The following is an 18,304-nucleotide window of genomic DNA, read 5'->3' on the forward strand; positions in this document are numbered from 1 at the left end:
AGTTCCTGCTACAAAAAAAGGCCCTGGGTTTTGACAACAAAGAAGGTAAACAGAATAAGAAGCAAAAGGTGGGTGTGGCTGGATGACTACACTTCTGGCAACACGGGGCTGCGGCCTAATGTGCTAATGAGCTGTGCTGTCAGGGGTGTGGCCTAATAGGCTAATGAGTTTCTGCTGTTGGGTGTGGCCTATTATGCTAATGAGTTACTCCTGGGCTTTTTCTACAAAAAGAGCCCTGACTAAAGGGAACCTCCGCGTTCAGAGCAGGAAACCAGCCTCTGAATACCAGAGCCAGGAGAAAACATTGAGGGAAGGCCTCGGCCTCTATGCTCTGTTGTTGGACCTGCAAAACAGGTGGGCTACTGCGTGAAATGCTGGACGAGATGTGAAGGGCGGGGTATAAATCCAATCTCTTCTTCTTAAAGCATGACGTATCTCTCCATCACAGTTTCTTTCTTTCTTTTTTACTACTGGCCAGAAGATTAGCCCAATACTAATCCTCCCTCCTTCCCGACATAATTGTTGTTTTGATTCTGAGGGTGAAGCAAAATCGGTTTTTTCCACATGCCAGAAAAGAATAACAAATCGAGCACACTGTTTAGCTTTTGGACGGAGCTCTCGAAAGAAGCTTGTGTTATGCCACTTCAAATGGAAAGTTACGGGTGTTATTTATGAAAACTCATAAAAGGGCAGGGGCGCGAAAAGACGAACTTTTGAATTGCACCAACTGCGAAGATTCATTATTTGTCTGTGGCTTGGGATGAATGGGGTAAAGGGTATCTTTTTTCTTTTCTTTTTTTTGCTTTACCTGCACTCTGCAGAAATTTCTTCCAGTTAAAAGACGCGTTGTGGACAGTCACAATCCCTAGAAAACAGACGGGCATGCATTACATTTTCGCATCGGGGCATTTCATAGCAGGCATCACAACCAATTTTAGCTGAGTGGCTCCGGATCTTTTTATGCCCAGTTCAACATGCTAGTGCTCATTCGATTTTGTGCTCACCGATTACCAATTTTATCCCGTTCTCCTCCAAAGACTCAGGATGCTGCATATGGTACCACACCCTTCCTTTTTATCCTTACAACAATCCTCATAGGGAAGCCTAAAGTCTACAATAATGACCGGCCCAAGATCACCCGGCAGTCTGTGGACCGGCAGGAATTTGATCTCGGGACCACCTGATCTAAATCCAGGAGACTAGCTGCTTCACCACTGCCTTATTTTGGAAGCTCTAAGTGACTTGGCCGATGCATACTTTACTACTCTCCAGGCTTTTCAAAGCTGAAGGAAGTCGAATCCCAACTTGCACCACAGGGCTGATTTATTTCAGACTGAAGACTCCCGCAGGTGTCAGCTATGCTGCCATGGGGGTTGGGGAGTTCATTCTGTGTCTTGTTACTTGCTATTGCGTTCCTATCCCTGCTGTTCTGCTTTTGCTGAAATGCTTATCTCCACAGATGTGCAGGAGGAGGTTGTGTTGCCTGGAGCGCTCCTCTCTACCGTGAGAGACTCCTAATTCCCAGCTTTGGTCACTTAACGGTTTCCTCAGTTATCCCGCGCATGGGAGGGGACCTAATTGTCCCATGCCGGGGGGGGGGGGGGGTGCATTCGAATACCCTATATCCCATTAGGTTCCATGGGTCGCTGTTTTTAACTTAAGGAACACTACATTGGGAACATTTGGCTATACAATCTCAGGAGAATATATAGTTGACCAGAGAGAAGTACTACTGGACATGTGATTGCACTGGAGGTTTCATTTGTATTTTTGCCCAGTGGTTAAACTTTGAAACAATTGTTTTCCGGTCTTTATTCCATATTCTGTATATTTATGATTGCATCTATTTCTACATATTAGCCAACATGTTCTATTTGTATTAGACCTCTGAGGAAGGCCTGTGAAGGCCGAAACGCGTTAGGTCTATTTTATCAGCCTTTGTATTTTTGTATTTTTATATTTGTGTATGAGGTATGAACGGGTCCTTATTTGTTATTTTAATTTGTGTTCAATAAATATATGTATATTTTTGTATCTTTCATAATTAGATTATTAAGAGCTGGCCCTCTTCTATTCCTGACTAACCTTTTTAGGTTCTGAATTCTAGGTTACAGGTTCAGTTTTTTTCTTTCCCCTTTTTTCCCACCACCATTCCTAACAGTGCCCATTTTACTGCATCTATAGCTTTGCAATAAAAGTATAACCGTTCCTGAATGTGTGTACTTCATTGTTAGCTGTGGGTCCACTCCTGACAGCAGGCCAGGAAATCGACACAATAAAACAAAAGTCCACCTTAAGGACTAACATTTATTTAGCTGTGACTCGTGGACGCTTGGCCTGACCTGGATGGCCCAGGCGAGCCCGATCTCGTCAGATCTCAGAAGCTAAGCAGGGTCGGCCCTGGTTTGTACTTGGATGGGAGACCACCGAGGAAGTCCAGGATTACTGTGCAGAGGCAGGCAAGGGCAAACGACCTCTGTAGATCTCTTGCCTTGACTTGAATAGCCCAGGCGAGCCCAGTCTCATCTGAGCCTAGAAGCTAAGCAGGGTCGGCCCAGGTTTGTACGTGGATGGGAGACCACCGAGGAAGTCTCATGGTCGCTATGCAGAGGCAGGCAAGGGCAAACCGCCTCTGAACGTCTCTCGCCTTGACCTGGAAGACCCAGGCTGGCTCGATCTCATCAGATCTTGGGAGGATAAGCAGGGTCAGCAGAAGCAGGCAGTGGCAAACCACCTCTGTTCCTCTCTTACTTTGACTTCAATCGCCCAGGCTAGCCCGATCGCATCAGATCTCAAAAGCTAAGCAGGGTCGGCCCTGGTCAGTGCTTGGAGGGGAGACCATTGAGAAAGTCTAGGGATGCAACGGCAAATGACCCGTTAGTCTCTCGCCTTGAAAACCCAACAGGGTTGCCGTACGTTGACTGCGACTTGAAAGCACTTCCCACCAGCTTGCGTTGCCCTGACCTGGACGGCCCAGCCTAGCCCAACCCCATGAGTTCTCGGAAGCTGAGCAGGGTCGACCCTGGTGAGTACTTGGAAGGGAGACCACCAAGGAAGCCCCCAGGGCTGCTACGCAGAGGCAGGCAAGGGGAAACCACCTCTGAACGTCCCTTGCCTTGAAAACCCCAGGGGTCATTTCCTGCAGGAGTGCACAGGAGCGGAGCTCCGGCAGTAAAGAGCCCAGGGGGCGGGCACATGCAACAAGCCCCACCCCCTGCTCCCAGCAGCCCTCAGTTCGAGCAAGAAGCAGCCAGGTAAGTTGCAGAGGGCTCCCCCCGGCCCCCCGGTCAAAAACAGTTCAGTGGCACCTTTAAGACCAATTTTTATTCAGGTACAAGCTCTCCCTCCTCTACGAGGACAGATCTGCACTCCCCCCCCCAAAAGCTAGCAATCCAAAACAGTCCAGTGGAGCCTGAGTGGTGGGTGTTGCCTTCTGACACACTTCCAGTGATGTCAGGGGGCGTGGCATATGCAAATAAGTTATGCTAATAGCTTATGCTAATGAGCTCCTGCACCTCTTTTTCTACGAAATGACCCCTGGAAAACCCTATGAGGTCACAGTAATTCCTCCACAACTGGGCAGCACTTCCTGTCCCCACGAAAGCTCACACTGAAATAAACGTTGTTAGTCCTTAAGGTGCCATGACCCTTTCGTTTTGCTATGACAGACTAACCTTTGCAATCATCAAGAAATCTGACGTCGCGGCTCCACCTCGTAAGAGTGGGAGAGAGGGGCAGAAGGGAAAGTGTGCAGAGTCAAGGACTGGTGAGCTTTCATGAGCCTCAAACCCACTGTTGGTTCATTGTAGGATCGGAACAGAAACCACGCCAATGAACCAAAGCGGGCTGTGTACCGTCTTCAAGTTTACAGGCACAACCCCCTCCCCATTGCCCCCAACCTCTGGCTTGTCTCCAAAAACGGAACGTATTTTTCCATCTCCCAATCCAGCCACCAAGAGGTCCACTCTCGACATTTCTTATCTAAATCCAGCAGCTCTCCAGCTTTGAGAAGTGGCACCCAGTGTTCCCTCTAAGCTGAGTGAGTGTGAGCTAGCTCACAGTTTCTTAGCCTGCAGTTCACACATTTTTGTCTTAGCTCAGGAAGGAGGGCTCCAGAGCAAACTGATGGATGCAGGAGCCAAAATCGCTCGCTCACAGCTTTAATGCCAGAAGCTCACAAAGTAGAATTTGTTGCTCACTCCACAGCTTAGAAGGAACATTGGTGGCGCCCACTTCTTAGCTTTCCCTCCTCTTCGAGAGCCGCTTTCCAAACCAGTCACGCGCCACACTTCCCTTTCCCCTAAATATGACACACAAAGGTCACGTCAATTAGCACCGAACAAGTTTATATTTTAACTTTCTCGAACAGTGTTTAGAAACACAGCGCGCTGCTGAGCAGCGGGTAGCGTTTCATGACCACATCCCGTGTGATGCAGAAGCAAACTCAGATCTTTGCATCAGGCCTCCCCGTGCTTCCTCTCCCGGCCGTCCTCCTCTTCTTCCTCCCTGCTGACCTCCCAACCCACCTGCTGGAAAGTCATGACTCACTTTGTGTCCCGCTCCCTCTAAGCTGTGGAGTGTTATGAGCAAAAATTCTACTTTGTGAGCTTCTGGCATTAAAGGTGTGAAAGAGCGATTTTGGCTACTGCATAAATTAGTTTGCTCTGGAGCCCTCCTTCCTGAGCCAAGACAAAAATGTGTGAGCCGGAGGCTAAGAAACTGTGAGCTAGCTCACACTAACTCAGCTTAGAGGGAACACTGGTCCCGACCTACAATTCTAAGTCATGTATAGAAACAATCACTGCAGTAACCCCAAGGGAACAAACAATCACTCTAGTTCACTAGCACGGGAAGGTGGAGCTTTGACCGCTTACCTTGACTTTGGACATGTATTTTGCTCCTGATGTGAGGCTTAAAAGAAAGAGGAACAAAAGGAAACCAGTTTAAACCGCCTGCTGAAAGGAAAGCAATCAGATAGTTTGCTGCAGAGATTGGACTAAAGTCCCCACACCATTGCAGGGGAAGGTAACAGGCCTGGACCCTAAAATGTTTTTCACCTCTCCCCGCAACACGCAGCTTGGCTCGCTGCCCCGAGCTACCCAGACCACTCTGCAGCACAATCATATGGCTCAACGTGAGCTCTGTGTTATGAGCGTTCCGCAGGCTGTGCCCGGCTCCCAGTCCCTTCCCCTGTAATACGAGACCACTGGACACTAGGCTGTGGCACAGGCTGATCTGTGGGGAGGCTGAAGAAGGGAGGGCCAAGCATCGTGGCAGGGAAGCAGACAGCATTTCCATCATCCCTAAGCAGTGGGTCACATAAGGGAGTCTCCACTGGTGACCTTACATTAAAGCCTGCGCCCATCCTTCCCCAATGCCAGGCGTCAAAAGGCGAGAAGCCCACCTAGAGGGCCTGGGAGAAAAACGGCGACGGATGAACGGGGCTTCCTTATCTGCCTTGGATTCCTGGATATTGGGATTAAATGGGCTATCTGTATTTTATACCTCAAACGCGGGCCGGATTGCCTAACTACACTGGTGAATTTCACAGCTGCTTCTGGGAGATATCCACAAGCCACAGGCCTCCTCCCGGAGAAGCAGATTACAGAGCTGGGCTAAGAGGCGACAAGACCGAAAGACCATCCCTGTAGCCTCAAGTTCTCAGGATGTTTCCAGAGAATTTGTTTGTTTGTTTTTCCCCTCAAACTTTTATTTTTGGGTATAACAACATATTCAACATTACATTTCAAATAACATACATCCATATCTCTTATCTCCCCCCCCCTCTTGGTGGCTTCCCGCAATGCTCCTCCCTCCATTCCCTCTTCTATTTCTGTTATCTTTTCACATTTTCATTCTTAAGTTTCCAGGTAACAATATTTGCTCTATTCGTTCAATACCTTTATATATTTCTGCTCTTAATAATTATCAAAACAAAGTAAATTATGTTTTACATCCCAATTTTTTCCTAAATATTCTTTCAAGTCTTCCCACTCTTCGTAAAATTCTTGATCTTCTTTGTTATTAAGTTTCTTTGTTAATTTGTCCATTTCAGCCATGAATAACACTTTCTGTATCCATTCCCCTTTTTCTGGTATTCTGTCTCGTCTGTGCATAAGTCATTCTAGCAGTGGTAATCAAATACCACAGCAATGTCTTTTTTGTTACATTTAGGATGTTTCCAGAGGATTTGGACAAGGCTGCAAACCCCTCTGCTCCCAACAAGTATATGGCCCTAAACATGAGCGGCCCTGATGTGGGTGGCCCAGGCTAGCCCGGTCTCCTCAGATCTCAGACGCTAAGCGGGGCCAGCCCAGGTTAGTCTTCGGAGGGTTAAGAGAACATAAGAACATAAGAGAAGCCAAATGTTGGGTCAGGCCAGTGGCCCATCCAGTCCAACACTCTGTGTCACACAGTGGCCAGAAATACCAGGGGCCATCAGGAGGTCCACCAGTGGGGCCAGGACATTAGAAGCCCTCCCACTGTTGCCCCCCCCCCAAGCACCAAGAATGCAGAGCATCACTTGCCCCAGACTAGGCTTGCCAAGTCCCCCAGGGGGGCAGGGAAACCTCCGCCCCAGAGGCCCGTTCCCTGCTGCCGGTGGATCGGGCCCCGGGGGGAACTCCACCCCGACGTGCACGTCACCCGGAAGTGACGCGACCACGCCGGGCACTCTGGGGGCGGGGCCACGGTCATCTGAGGGGAAAACTCTATGGTTTTCCCTCGGCTGGTCGTGGCCCCGCCCCCAGCGTGCCCGCGTCACTTCCGGGTGACGTGGATGCGGCGCGCGCAAGAGAGTTCCTGTCTATACCTTGTGGCTAATAGCCACGGATGGACTTCCGGTCCATATGCTTATCCAATTCTCTCTTGAAGCTGTCCATGCTTGTAGCCGCCACCACTTCCTGGACACCAGGGAGCCTGCCAGTGCCTTTCCTAACACCCGCCAAGTCATTTTAGAAAGTGGGTGGGGCTTTTGGCTAGCAATGTTTCGGATTGGCTGCATGGATTTTCTTAAAAATGGAGCTTTGGCAGCGGCTGCCACCACAGCTCAAGGATCTTCGCTCTGTGACTGAAGGTAACCCGCGGCAGCCATTTTGTGTCTGTCTTCACTTCCCGCGGCAGACATTTTGTGTCTGGCTTCACTTCCCGCGGCAGCCATTTTGTGTCTGGCTTCACTTCCCGCGGCAGCCATTTTGTGCCTGGCTTCACTTCCTGCGGAAGCCATTTTGTGTCTGGCTTCACTTCCCGCGGCAGCCATTTTGTGTCGGGCTTCACTTCCTGCAGCACCCATTTTGTGTCTGGCTTCACTTCCTGCGGCAGCCATTTTGTGGCCGTGGCCACCATAGTGTGTCAGAATCCCAAAGGTGCCCGCAGGCTCAAAAAGATGTTGGGGGCCCCCCCCTCTGCTCCGAAGTCTTTGCAGTTCCAAAGGTCCACTTCTGGACCAAGTTGCCTGAAGGAGCCCCTCCAGAATTACCATTCTTGACTTCAGATAAACGTAAGCGTATGAGAGCAAAGCCAACCACATTCCCGATGGGTTCTGCCTGTTTTACAAAGGACTTTTTCTGGCAAGGTCAAAAGCAGAGCAGAGTCGATGACTCAAAATTAGCTTTAATCGATATTTATGATACCCGAGTGAAGAGAGCTCATTTCAGAGAGTTCTTGAGAGAACAGCTCTGAGAGAACTGTGATTGACTCAAGGTCACCCAGCTAGCTGCATGTGGAGAAGTGGGGAAACGAATCCGGTTCTCCAGATTAGAGTCCGCTGCTCTTAACCAGTACACCACTGGCTAAATTATTGCCCAGCCTCTAATGAGCTCCTCACTACTCATGCAAGAAGTGGCAGGCGATGGTCACCACACCTTAAAAAGGATTTTATAGCATTGGAAAAAGATCAGAAAAGGGCAACTAGAATGATAAAGGGGTTGGAACACTTTCCCTATGAGGAAAGGTTAAGGCGCTTAGGGCTCTTTAGCTTGGAGAAACGACGATGGCTGAGGGGGGACATGATCAAGGTCTATAAGATTATGCGTGGGATAGAGCAGGTAGAGAAAGAGGTACTTGTCTCCCTTTCTCGCAATACAAGAACTCGTGTTCCCTCTAAGCTGTAGGGTCTTGTGAGCAAAAACTCTGCTTTGTGAGCTACTGGCATTAAAGTTGTGAGCCAGTGATTTGGCTACTGCATAAATTAGTCCGCTCTGGCCCCATCCTTCCTGAGCTAAGACAAAAATGTGTGAGCCGACGGTTAAAAAACTGTGAGCTAGCTCACACTCACTCAGCTTAGAGGGAACACGTGGGCACTCCATGAAATTGCTGAGCGGTCGGGTTAGAACGGATAAGAGGAAGTCCTTCTTCACCCAAAGCGTGATTCACACATGGAATTCACTGCCACAGGAAGTGGTGGCGGCTACAAGCATAGACGGCTTCAAGAGGGAATTAGATAAATATATGGAGCAGAGATCCATCAGTGGCTATTAGTCATAAGGTATGGATAGGGACTCTAGGGCAGGTGATGCTCTGTCTTCTTGGTGCTTGGGGGAGGGGGGCAACAGTGGGAGGGCTTCTAGTGTCCTGGCCCCACTGCTGGACCTCCTGATGGCACCTGGTATTTCTGGCCACTGTGTGACACAGAGTGTTGGACTGGATGGGCCTTTGGCCTGATCCAACCTTGGCGTCTCTTATGTTAAGACAAGAATATATGTGAGCCCCCTCCTTATCTGAGGTCACAGTTAGGGGTACCTGGAGTCAGTAGGGTAAGATAGAGCCCCCCCCCCCGTATACCCCCCAGTCTCCACTCGCTCTCATTTTAGGACCGCACTCCACTTATACAGTCTTCGTAAATACCATCTTTACGTACCCAGTATGCGGCGGCTGTTTCCTTCATGGCCTCCGTGAAAGAGACAGCAAACCTGGAAGCATTAAAACAAAAAGGCAGTTTTAAAATACACCTGGCAAGCCCAGGCTAGCCTGATCTTATCAGATCTCGGACAGCGAGCAAGGTCAGCTCTGGATATTATTTGGATGGGAGACCTCCGAGGAATACCAGGGTCATGATGCAGGGGCAGGCAATGGCAAACCACCTCTGAATGCCTCTTGCCTTGAAAACCCCACCGGGTTGCTATAGTCGGCTGTGACATGACAGCATATATATGTACGTATGTTCAAGACCCGGGTGCCGCAAGACGGGGTGAGCTCCTGTCTCTAGTTCCAGCTCCTGCCAACCTCGCAGTTCGAAAGCAAGAAATTGCAAGTAGATAAATAGGTACCACTTCGGTGGGAAGGTCACAGCGTTCCGTGCACCTTGGTGTTTAGTCATGCCGGCCACATGACCACGGAAACGTCTTCAGACAGCGCTGGCTCTTCGGCTTTGAAATGGAGATGAGCACCGCAACCCTAGAGTTGGATTCAACTGGCTTTCGAGCAAGGGAACCTTTACCTTTACCTTTATGTATGTATGTATATGTATAGGGGACACAGTGGCTCAGAGGTTAAGATGCTGAGCTGCATACTGGAAGGTCTGTAGTTTGGCAGTTCGAGACCCAAGTGCCGTGTGACAGAGTGAGCTCCCGTCTCTGGCCCCAGCTCCTGCCAACCTAGCAGTTCGAAAGCAAGAAATTGCAAGTAGATAAATAGGTACCACTTCGGTGGGAAGGTCACAGCGTTCCGTGCACCTTGGTGTTTAGTCATGCCGGCCACATGACCACAGAAACGTCTTTGGACAGCGCTGGCTCTTCGGCTTGGAAACAGAGATGAGCACTGCCCCCTAGAGTCGGATTCGACTGGCTTTCGAGCAAGGGAAACTTTTACCTTTACTATGTATATGTATAGACAGAGCTGGCGATGGAAGGCTGAAAGAGAACTCAATTGGTTTGGCCAGGAAGGAGTTCCCAGTCCCGTCAAAAGGTCAATTTGTGATCAGTGCAAACCAACTACTGTTCTAGGTTGTATCTTTAACCGTTCCTTTTCAGCAGAGAATATACAGGCCTAGCAAGGGTACTTAAAACATGTATACAGCTGAGCATCGCCGATCAGGTTAGTCTTCTTTTGAAGATGACTGATTGGAAGAAATAGCCAGAGGAAATCCACAAGTGCCTGACTAACCAGGGGCTCTTTATCTACTTTCCATTGCTTTCATCCTGGGACGAACCTCCTAAGTATTTATAATATGGCACTGCTAAGACAGCACTTCTCCGAAGGAGCTCAGACCTGTGTGTGTGTTTCTCCCTTCCTTATCACAACAAGACTGTGGAGCGGGTGAGGCTGATGGAGAGTAAGCAGCCCAGGGTCACCCAGGAAGATGTATGGTAGAGTGCACATTCGAACTCGAGTCTCCTAGGATCCCAGCCCCAACGCTTTCACCTCCACGCCACAGCAGCAATTCCACTCTCCCACATTCTAATGCAAGAGAGAACTCTGTAGCAAGGAAGCTTTTGGCACTAACTTGCTTTTGCTGCTCGGCTATCCCAGAGGGGCTGAGAAGTCACAGAGCCCGCCGGCTGCCATCAGCTGACCTGCTCTGATCAGAAGAAGAAGAGGGACAAGAGATTGGATTTATACCCCACCCTTCACTACCCAAAGGTGTCTCAGAGCGGCTTACAAACTCCTTTCCCTTCCCCTCCCCACAAGAAACGCCCTGGGAGGTAGGTGGGGCTGAGAGAGCTCTGACAGAAACGGCTCTTTTTTCAAGGACAGCTCTTATCAGAGCTAAGGCTTGCCCAAGGTCATCCAGCCAGATACAAGTGGAGGAGTGGGGAATCAAACCCGGTTCTCCCAGATTAGAGTCCACGCACTTAACCACGACACCAAACTGGCTCTCAAGAAGAAGAAGAGGAGGAGGAGTTTACACACTCTTTTACAATTTACAACAGCTCTGACAGAACTATGTCTTGCCCAAGGTCATCCAGCAGGTGCGAGTGGAGGAGTGGGGAATTAAACCCAGTTCTCCCAGCTTAGAGTCCGCGCACTTAACCACTACACCAAGCTACTGGTTGAGTGAGTCCAATTGGAAGGTTTCATACCCCGCCGTCCTCCCCCAATGGGAAGCCAAGCAGCTTGCATCATTCTCCTCTCCTCCATTTTATCCTCACAACAACCCTGTGAGGTAGGTTAGGCTGAGTGTGTGTGATGGGCCCAAGGTCACCCAGCAAGCTTCTATGGCAGAGCTAACTTGGATCTCCCATTCGGGGGAAGTCCTTATATTTTAGGGAGGGGCAGGGAAGAGTTGGACCATAAGGAAGAGTTGGGCCATATGGCTGCGAGAGTTGGACCATAAGGAAGGCCAAGCGCTGAAGAATAGATGCTTTCAAATTATGGTGCTGGAGGAAGGCTCTTGTGAGTCCCCTGGATTGCAAGGAGATCAAATCAGTCAATCCTAAAGGAAATCAACCCTGACTGCTCCCTGGAAGGCCAGAGACTGAAGCTGAAACTCAAATCCTTTGGCCACCAAATGAGAAGGGAGCACTCCCTGGAGAAGACCCTGATGCCGGGAAAGACTGAAGGTCAAAGAAGACGGGGACGGCAAAGGATGAGATGGTTAGACAGTGTTATCGAGGCAACGAACATGGAATTAAGCAAACTACGGAGGACAGGAGGGCCTGGCGTGATGTGGTCTATGGGTTCATAAAGAGTTGGACTCGACTGTGCGACTGAACAACAATAGGGAAGAGCAAGGCAAAGGGTCTTAGGAAGGGAGGGTCAGAAGCAAAGGGGTTAAGAAACTGGCAGAAGGGGGCAATCCTGAGGAATGAGGGGAAGAGAAGCAAATCTGTTGGGGAAGTTAAAATGGGGAAAGGAAGAACTGCACATGGCCAAGAACTACGGAAGCCAGAGAGGCTGAAGGACCCAGAATCATCTGAAATAACCTCCTGCGTCTACAGCTGCAGCTCTCTTAACAGGAGAAAACGATCACAGTCTGTTCTGTGGGTACGACCTCGCCGACAAATTTCAGGTTATCAAAACCTGAGCAAAGGCATGCGTTCCCAGAGCCCCATCTGCTCCAATTTCTTATTGCACAATTATATTTCCAATCTATCACATTACCAAGCGGGTAGAAACCGCAGCTCCCGGCCCCGGCAAAGAACAAGTCAAATTGAAAACGTACCCCGAAGGAGCGCAATCCCCCGCCGAAGAAGAGTTTGATTTAAAAAATAAAATAAAATGACACACTCGGTTATCAAGCGGGACACGGTTCCCCGTTTTGTTTTACAGAACGCGGCGGTGCGTTGCGCGGGTTAAATAGATCGATGAGTCCGCGGGCCCTTTCGGTTTGCACCCTGCAATCAACGCCGCCGGGGAGGAACGAAGGGAAGGGGAATCAATTTTCGCTTTCAAGGGTGGGTGATAAGGAGCACGGGCGTTAACGAGCCAATAAGATCCCCCCCTATGGAGTGGAGACGGCCAGGCAGCATCTGGAAATTCAAAGGAAGTCTTCCTTTTTTGCCTCCCCGGACTGTTGACGTGCCACGCAAACAAACCAAGGGCCACGTGGGAAAGAAGGCTAGTGGGGAGAAAACAAAAACGGGGGGGTTGGATTCAGCCAGCTCTTCCACTGGTGAAGCAGGGAGGAGGAATGTCCCCCTTTGGGCACCCAAAAGGCTACACGGGGGATCGTGGGACCCAGGTGAACAAAAGCTGTGTACCACAAGGGCGATCTATCTAGAAGAAGAAGAAGAGAAGAGATTGGATTTATACCCCGCCCTTCACTTGGAGTCTCAGGAGCGGCTTACAAACTCCTTTCCCTTCCCCTCCCCACAACAGACACCCTGTGAGGTAGGTGGGGCTGAGAGAACTCTGACACAAACTGCTTTTTTTCGAGGACAGCTGTGCCAGAGCTTGTGACTGACCCAAGGTCACATCAGCAGGTGCAAGTGGAGGAGTGATGAATCAAATCCGGTTCTCCCAAATTAGAGTCTGCGCACTTAACCACTACACCAAACTGGCTACTCCAGTATCCTGGCTCACACAGTGGCCAACCAGTTCCAACACTGCCAGAGGATGCAGTGATGGCCACAGGAATAAACAGCTTTAAAGGGGGACTTGATAGATGCATGGAGGAGAAGTCTATCAAAGGCTACTAGCCATGGTGGCTGAGGGGAACCTCCACCTTCAGAGGCACTGATCCTCTGAATCCCAGAGCCAGGAGGCAACCTCAGGGGAAGGTCTCGGCCTCAATGCCCTGTTTGACTCAGGTCACTGTGTGAGGCGGGATGTTGGACCAGATGGGACTACTGGTCTGATCCAGCAGGGGTCTTATGTTCTCTGGAGGGAGAACAACAGAGCACAGAGGCCAAGGCCTTCTCCTGATGTTGCCTCCTGGCACAGGGATTTAGAGCATTATAGGGGGAAATTGGGGGGAACCATGGAGGGGAAAGCTGGCTCAATCCAACACCGCATGGTCAAGTAACCTGTGCGATCTTATCAGCAACAGCAAATTTTAAAACTTTGCCTCACAGAAACCAAACAAAGATTGGCTGGGTATTTCTTCTACCTGGCTTCATCCAAGATGGCCCCCATCGCCCGGGACTTCTCGCCACACTTGGCGTCCTCGTTGATATCTGTCCCGCCAAAGATGATGCCAAAAGGGACTCTGCTCCCTAGCCAGAGAAATACAAACGTAAGTCTAATACCGACACAGCAAGAATGTGAGAAGAGCCCCCAGTTCCCACAGGGGACAACCAGGAGCTTCTGGGAAGGTGACCAAGGTCAGCGTTTGCGTACTGATGTCGTGACGCACAAGACTTGTGATGGTGTTCTAGGGTATTTTTGTTTATTCAATACAGTTCTCCCTTCCCGACCTCGGCTTCAAAGTCAATAATATACAAACTTCTTCTTCTTTTGGCTATCGAGTCACAGTTGACTTATGGCAGCCCTGGGAAAAAGATGTTCAGAGGTGGTTTGCCATGGCCTCCCTCTGTGTCACACCCCTGGTCTTCCTTGGAAGTCTCCCAACCAAATACTAGCCGGGGCTGACTCTGCTTGGCTTCAGAGATCTGACAAGATCAGGCCAGCCTGGGCCATCCAGGTCAGGGCAAACAAATTGGCAATACTAAAAGGAAGAAGAAGAAAAAGAGGAGGAGGAGGAGGAGGAGTTTGGATTTATACCCCGCCCTTCACTACCCGAAGGAGTCTCAGAGCGGCTTACAGACTCCTTTCCCTCCCCCTCCCCACAACAGACACCCTGTGAGGTAGGTGGGGCTGAGAGAGCTCTTGACAGAAACTGCTCTTTTTCAAGGACAGCTCTTATCAGAACAATGGCTTGCCCAAGGTCATCCAGCCAGGTGCAAGTGGAGGAGTGAGGAATCAAACCCGGTTCTCCCAGATTAGAGTCCACGCACTTAACCACTACACCAAACTGGCACACCAAACTGTGACTGACCCAAGCTCATCTAGCAGCTGCAAGTGGAGGAGTGCGGAATCAAACCCAGTTCTCCCAGATTAGAGTCCACACTCCTAACCACTGCTCTGCACTGCACTACTTCACACAATCCATAATTATTCATTGAATGTCATTAGCACTGTTTGTAGTGATGGCAACTAGTTGCTATTTTAAAGTATTTGATATGTTAATAGAGGACAGGCTATCAGCAGAGAACAGGGGGACTTACCAGGAGCAGGAGGGAGGCCCAGGCAACGTTGCCAGTGATGTATCTATGTCACTCCCAGCTTGCATAGGAAGCAATGTATCAAGTCGTGACACTGGGGTGACGCTCTGGTATCTGTGCAAAAACTCTACAGTAAAAATGGCTTCTACCATAGAGCTTTTGACCAAGTCCCAGAGCTTCACCTGGATGATGATGAAGAAGAAGAGATTGGATTTATACCCCACCCTTCACTACCCGAAGGAGTCTCAGAGTGGCTTACAACCTCCTTTCTCTCCCCCTCCCCACAACAGACACCCTGTGAGGTGGGTGGGGCTGAGAGAGCTCTGGCAGAAACTGCTATTTTCCAAGAACAGCTCTTATCAGAGCTACGGCTTGCCCAAGGTCATCCAACCAGGTGCAAGTGGAAGAGTGGGGAATCAAACCCGGTTCTCCCAGATTAGAGTCTGCGCACTTCACCACGACACCAAACTGGCTCTCCTCTGTAAAATACACTGTAAAATACTCTGCAAAATCTGTAAAAAAAAAGGTAAAAATACACAGCACCCACATTCCGACTCCCTCTGAAAAGGGGCAACTTTAAAGGGTTGATTCCTTTTGAAGTAACTTTATCTGGGTGACCTTCCACTGACATTGTGGGTTATTATCCAGTGCCCTAAACAGAGTAGCCAGACTTGAGTCCAGTCACTCCTCTAAAGACCTACAATTTCCAGGGTATAGATTTGAGAGAATCAGAGCTTTCTTCATCAGATAATCATCTGAATCTTGTTGACTCTGGAAAGGTTATACCTTGGAATCCTTGTTAGTCTTTAAAGTGCCACTGGACTTGAATCTCCCTCTTCTACTGAAGACCAGGGGTGTGCCAAAAAATGGTATTTTCCAGGTTTCAGTATACTGAACCCCCAAAATACTAGTATGTCCCGATATTTCCGAATCCCAATACCGGTATGGTATTCAGATTCAGTAAATATTCAGGATTACCAATTTTGGGGGGGTTGCATTATACTCTGAGAGAGCCAGTTTGGTGGAGTGGTTCTAATCTGGGAGAACTGGGTTTGAGTCCCCACTCCTCCACATGCAGCTGCTGGTGTGACCTTGGGGCAGTTACAAGTTCTCTCAGAGCTGTTCTCTCAAGGGCAGTTCTCAAGAGAGCTCTCTCAGCCCCACCTCCCCCACAGGGTGTCTGTTGTGGGGAGGGGGAGGGAAAAGGAGTTTGTAAGCCACTCTGAAACTCCTTCGGGTAGTGAAGGGCGGGGTATAAATCCAATCTCCTCCTTCTCGTCCTTCCTCCTCTTCTTCTTCTGTGGGACGACATACATTGGATCTCCTTCCTCTGGGTTCCAACAGCCCACAACTGAGGCCATCAGAGTGAGAGGAGATGGAGGAACATTTTGTCTCAACCTGTCTTGGTTGGCTTTGATGCAATCTATGATGAGAACAAGGAGCTCTAAAAGGAGGACCAAAATAGTAATACGTTCATTTTCGCCCTACATGAATCAAAAGCACATCCCAGGATGCACTTAACAACCGGGTGACTATGCAGACAAAGATCTGCAGGCAAGCTGTTTCTCCCCAGAGCTCCGGGCTTCACTTCCAGGGAACCCAGCAGGATGCCCATGAACACACTTCGAAATGGGTTCCTCTGAGTCTTCAAAGAGCTCTTTCAAGTGTTATCTCAGTCATCTACATGAAAACCCAGGAAGGAAGGCCAGTATTGTACTGCAGTGGCAGAAGATGAAGAAGAAGAAGAAGAGAAGAGATTGGATTTACACCCCGCCCTTCACTCGGAGTCTCAGAGCGGCTTACAGACTCCTTTCCCTCCCCCTCCCCACAACAGACACCCTGTGAGGTAGGCGGGGCTGAGAGAGCTCTTTCGAGGACTGCCCTTGAGAGAGCAGCTCTGACCAGAACTACGGCTTGCCCAAGGTCATCCAGCAACTGCAAGGGGAAGAGGACTGGGGAATCAAACCCGGTCCTCCCAGATTAGAGTCCGCGCACTTAACCACTACACCAAACTTGTCTAAGGTTACCTTGCCTGATCTGGATCGCCCAATCTCATCACTTCTCAGAAGCGAAACAGGGTCGACCCAGGTGAGTACTTCGATGGGGGACCACCACACAAGTACAGGGTTGCTAGGCAGAGGCAGCCCTTGAAAACCCTTGCCTTGAAAGCCCTGTGGGGTCGTCATAAGTCGGTTGCAACTTGAGGGCACTTCATCCGATGCCCTGACTTGGCTGGGCAAGGCTAGCCTGATCTCTTGGAGGCTAAGCAGGGTCGGCCCTGGTTAGCACTTGGATGGGAGGCCTCCGAGGAAGGCCAGGGTTGGTACGCAGAGGCAGGCAAGGCCAAACCACCTCAGAATGCCTCTTGCCTTGACAACCCCAAGAGGTCACCATAAGTCAGGTGTGACTTTATTAGACACCCTCACCTGGATGGCCCGGGCTTGCCCGATCTCATCAGATCCTGGAAGCTAAGCATGGTCGGCCCTGGTTCGTACTTGGATGGGAGACCACCAAGGAAGGAATTCCAGGGTTGCTATGTAGACACAGGCAATGGCGAACCACCAAAAAAGTGATTAACTCTTCAACCAAAGAGGGATTGACACATGGAATTCACTGCCACAGGAGGTGGTGGCAGCTACAAGCATGGACGGCTTCAAGAGGGAATTGGATAAACACACGGAGCAGAGGTCCATTGGTGGCTATTAGCCATAAGGTATAGATAGGAACTCTCGGTCTGTGGCAAGGGATGCTCTGTATTCTTGGTGCTTGGGGGGGGGGTCAACAGTGGGAGGGCTTCTAGCATCCTGGCCCCGCTGCTGGACCTCCTGATGCCACCTGGTATGTTTGGCCACTGTGTGATAGAGTGCTGGACTAGATGGGCCATTGGCCTGATCCAACATTGGCTTCTCTTATGTTCTTACTAGCAGTAAAGCCCGTTGTGAAAACAATACAAGAACTCTCACAATACAAGAACTCGTGGGCACTCCATGAAATTGCTGAGCGGTCGGGTTAGAACAGATAAAAGGAAGTACTTCTTCACCCAAAGAGTGATTAACACTTGGAATTCACTGCCACAGGAAGTGGTGGCGGCTACAAGCATGGACGGCTTCAAAAGGGAATTAGATAAGTATATGGAGCAGAGGTCCATCAGTGGCTATTAGCCACAAGGTATAGATAGGGACTCTGGGGCAAGTGATGCTCTGTCATCTTGGTGCTTGGGGGGGGGGTCAACAGTGGGATGGCTTCTAATGTCCTGGCCCCACTGGTGGACCTCCTGATGGCACTGGTATTTCTGGCCACTGTGTGATACAGAGTGTTGGACTGGATGGGCCTTTGGCCTGATCCAACATTGGCATCTCTTATGTTCTTATGTTCTTAATACAACGAGATCTAGAAAGAGGCTCTGGGGGAGTGCTCTGGCTTTGGGCAAACAGTGTCAATTTGCTGTGGTGACCTCAGCAGGGTATAATGACAGAGTCCACTGTTTTCTCCAGAGGAACTGATGTCTGCTACCTGAAGAGCAGTTGTAATTGTGAGTAATCTGTAGCCCTCACCTGGAGATTGGCAGCAATTGTTACCCAGGACAAAATGGCTGGTTTGGAGGGTGGAGTTGGCAACCCCATCTCCTTCCCAGCTAACCATCAACCTACCATTATCTGCCCCTTTGACCTCACCTGACTTCTGCCCTCCCTTCTGCAGAGCAG

At 49.8% G+C, this 18,304-nt stretch overlaps 1 protein-coding gene across 1 annotated transcript in view; it reads right to left on the reverse strand.

Annotated features, from left to right (window-relative positions):
• GLT1D1 (glycosyltransferase 1 domain containing 1) overlaps window positions 1-18,304 on the reverse strand; it is a 142,050-nt gene that overhangs the window by 89,796 nt on the left and 33,950 nt on the right. The window contains exons 3-6 of the mRNA XM_015426487.1: window positions 13,487-13,592; window positions 8,858-8,909; window positions 4,875-4,911; window positions 809-865 (exon numbers count right to left, since the gene is read on the reverse strand). Coding sequence (XP_015281973.1) covers window positions 809-865; window positions 4,875-4,911; window positions 8,858-8,909; window positions 13,487-13,592 — 252 coding nt within the window. The remainder of the gene's footprint in view (window positions 1-808; window positions 866-4,874; window positions 4,912-8,857; window positions 8,910-13,486; window positions 13,593-18,304) is intronic.

Source organism: Gekko japonicus, unplaced genomic scaffold (genome assembly GCF_001447785.1).
Source record: "Gekko japonicus isolate JY-2015 unplaced genomic scaffold, Gekko_japonicus_V1.1 scaffold1118, whole genome shotgun sequence".
NCBI classification, from domain to species: Eukaryota; Metazoa; Chordata; class Lepidosauria; order Squamata; family Gekkonidae; genus Gekko; species Gekko japonicus.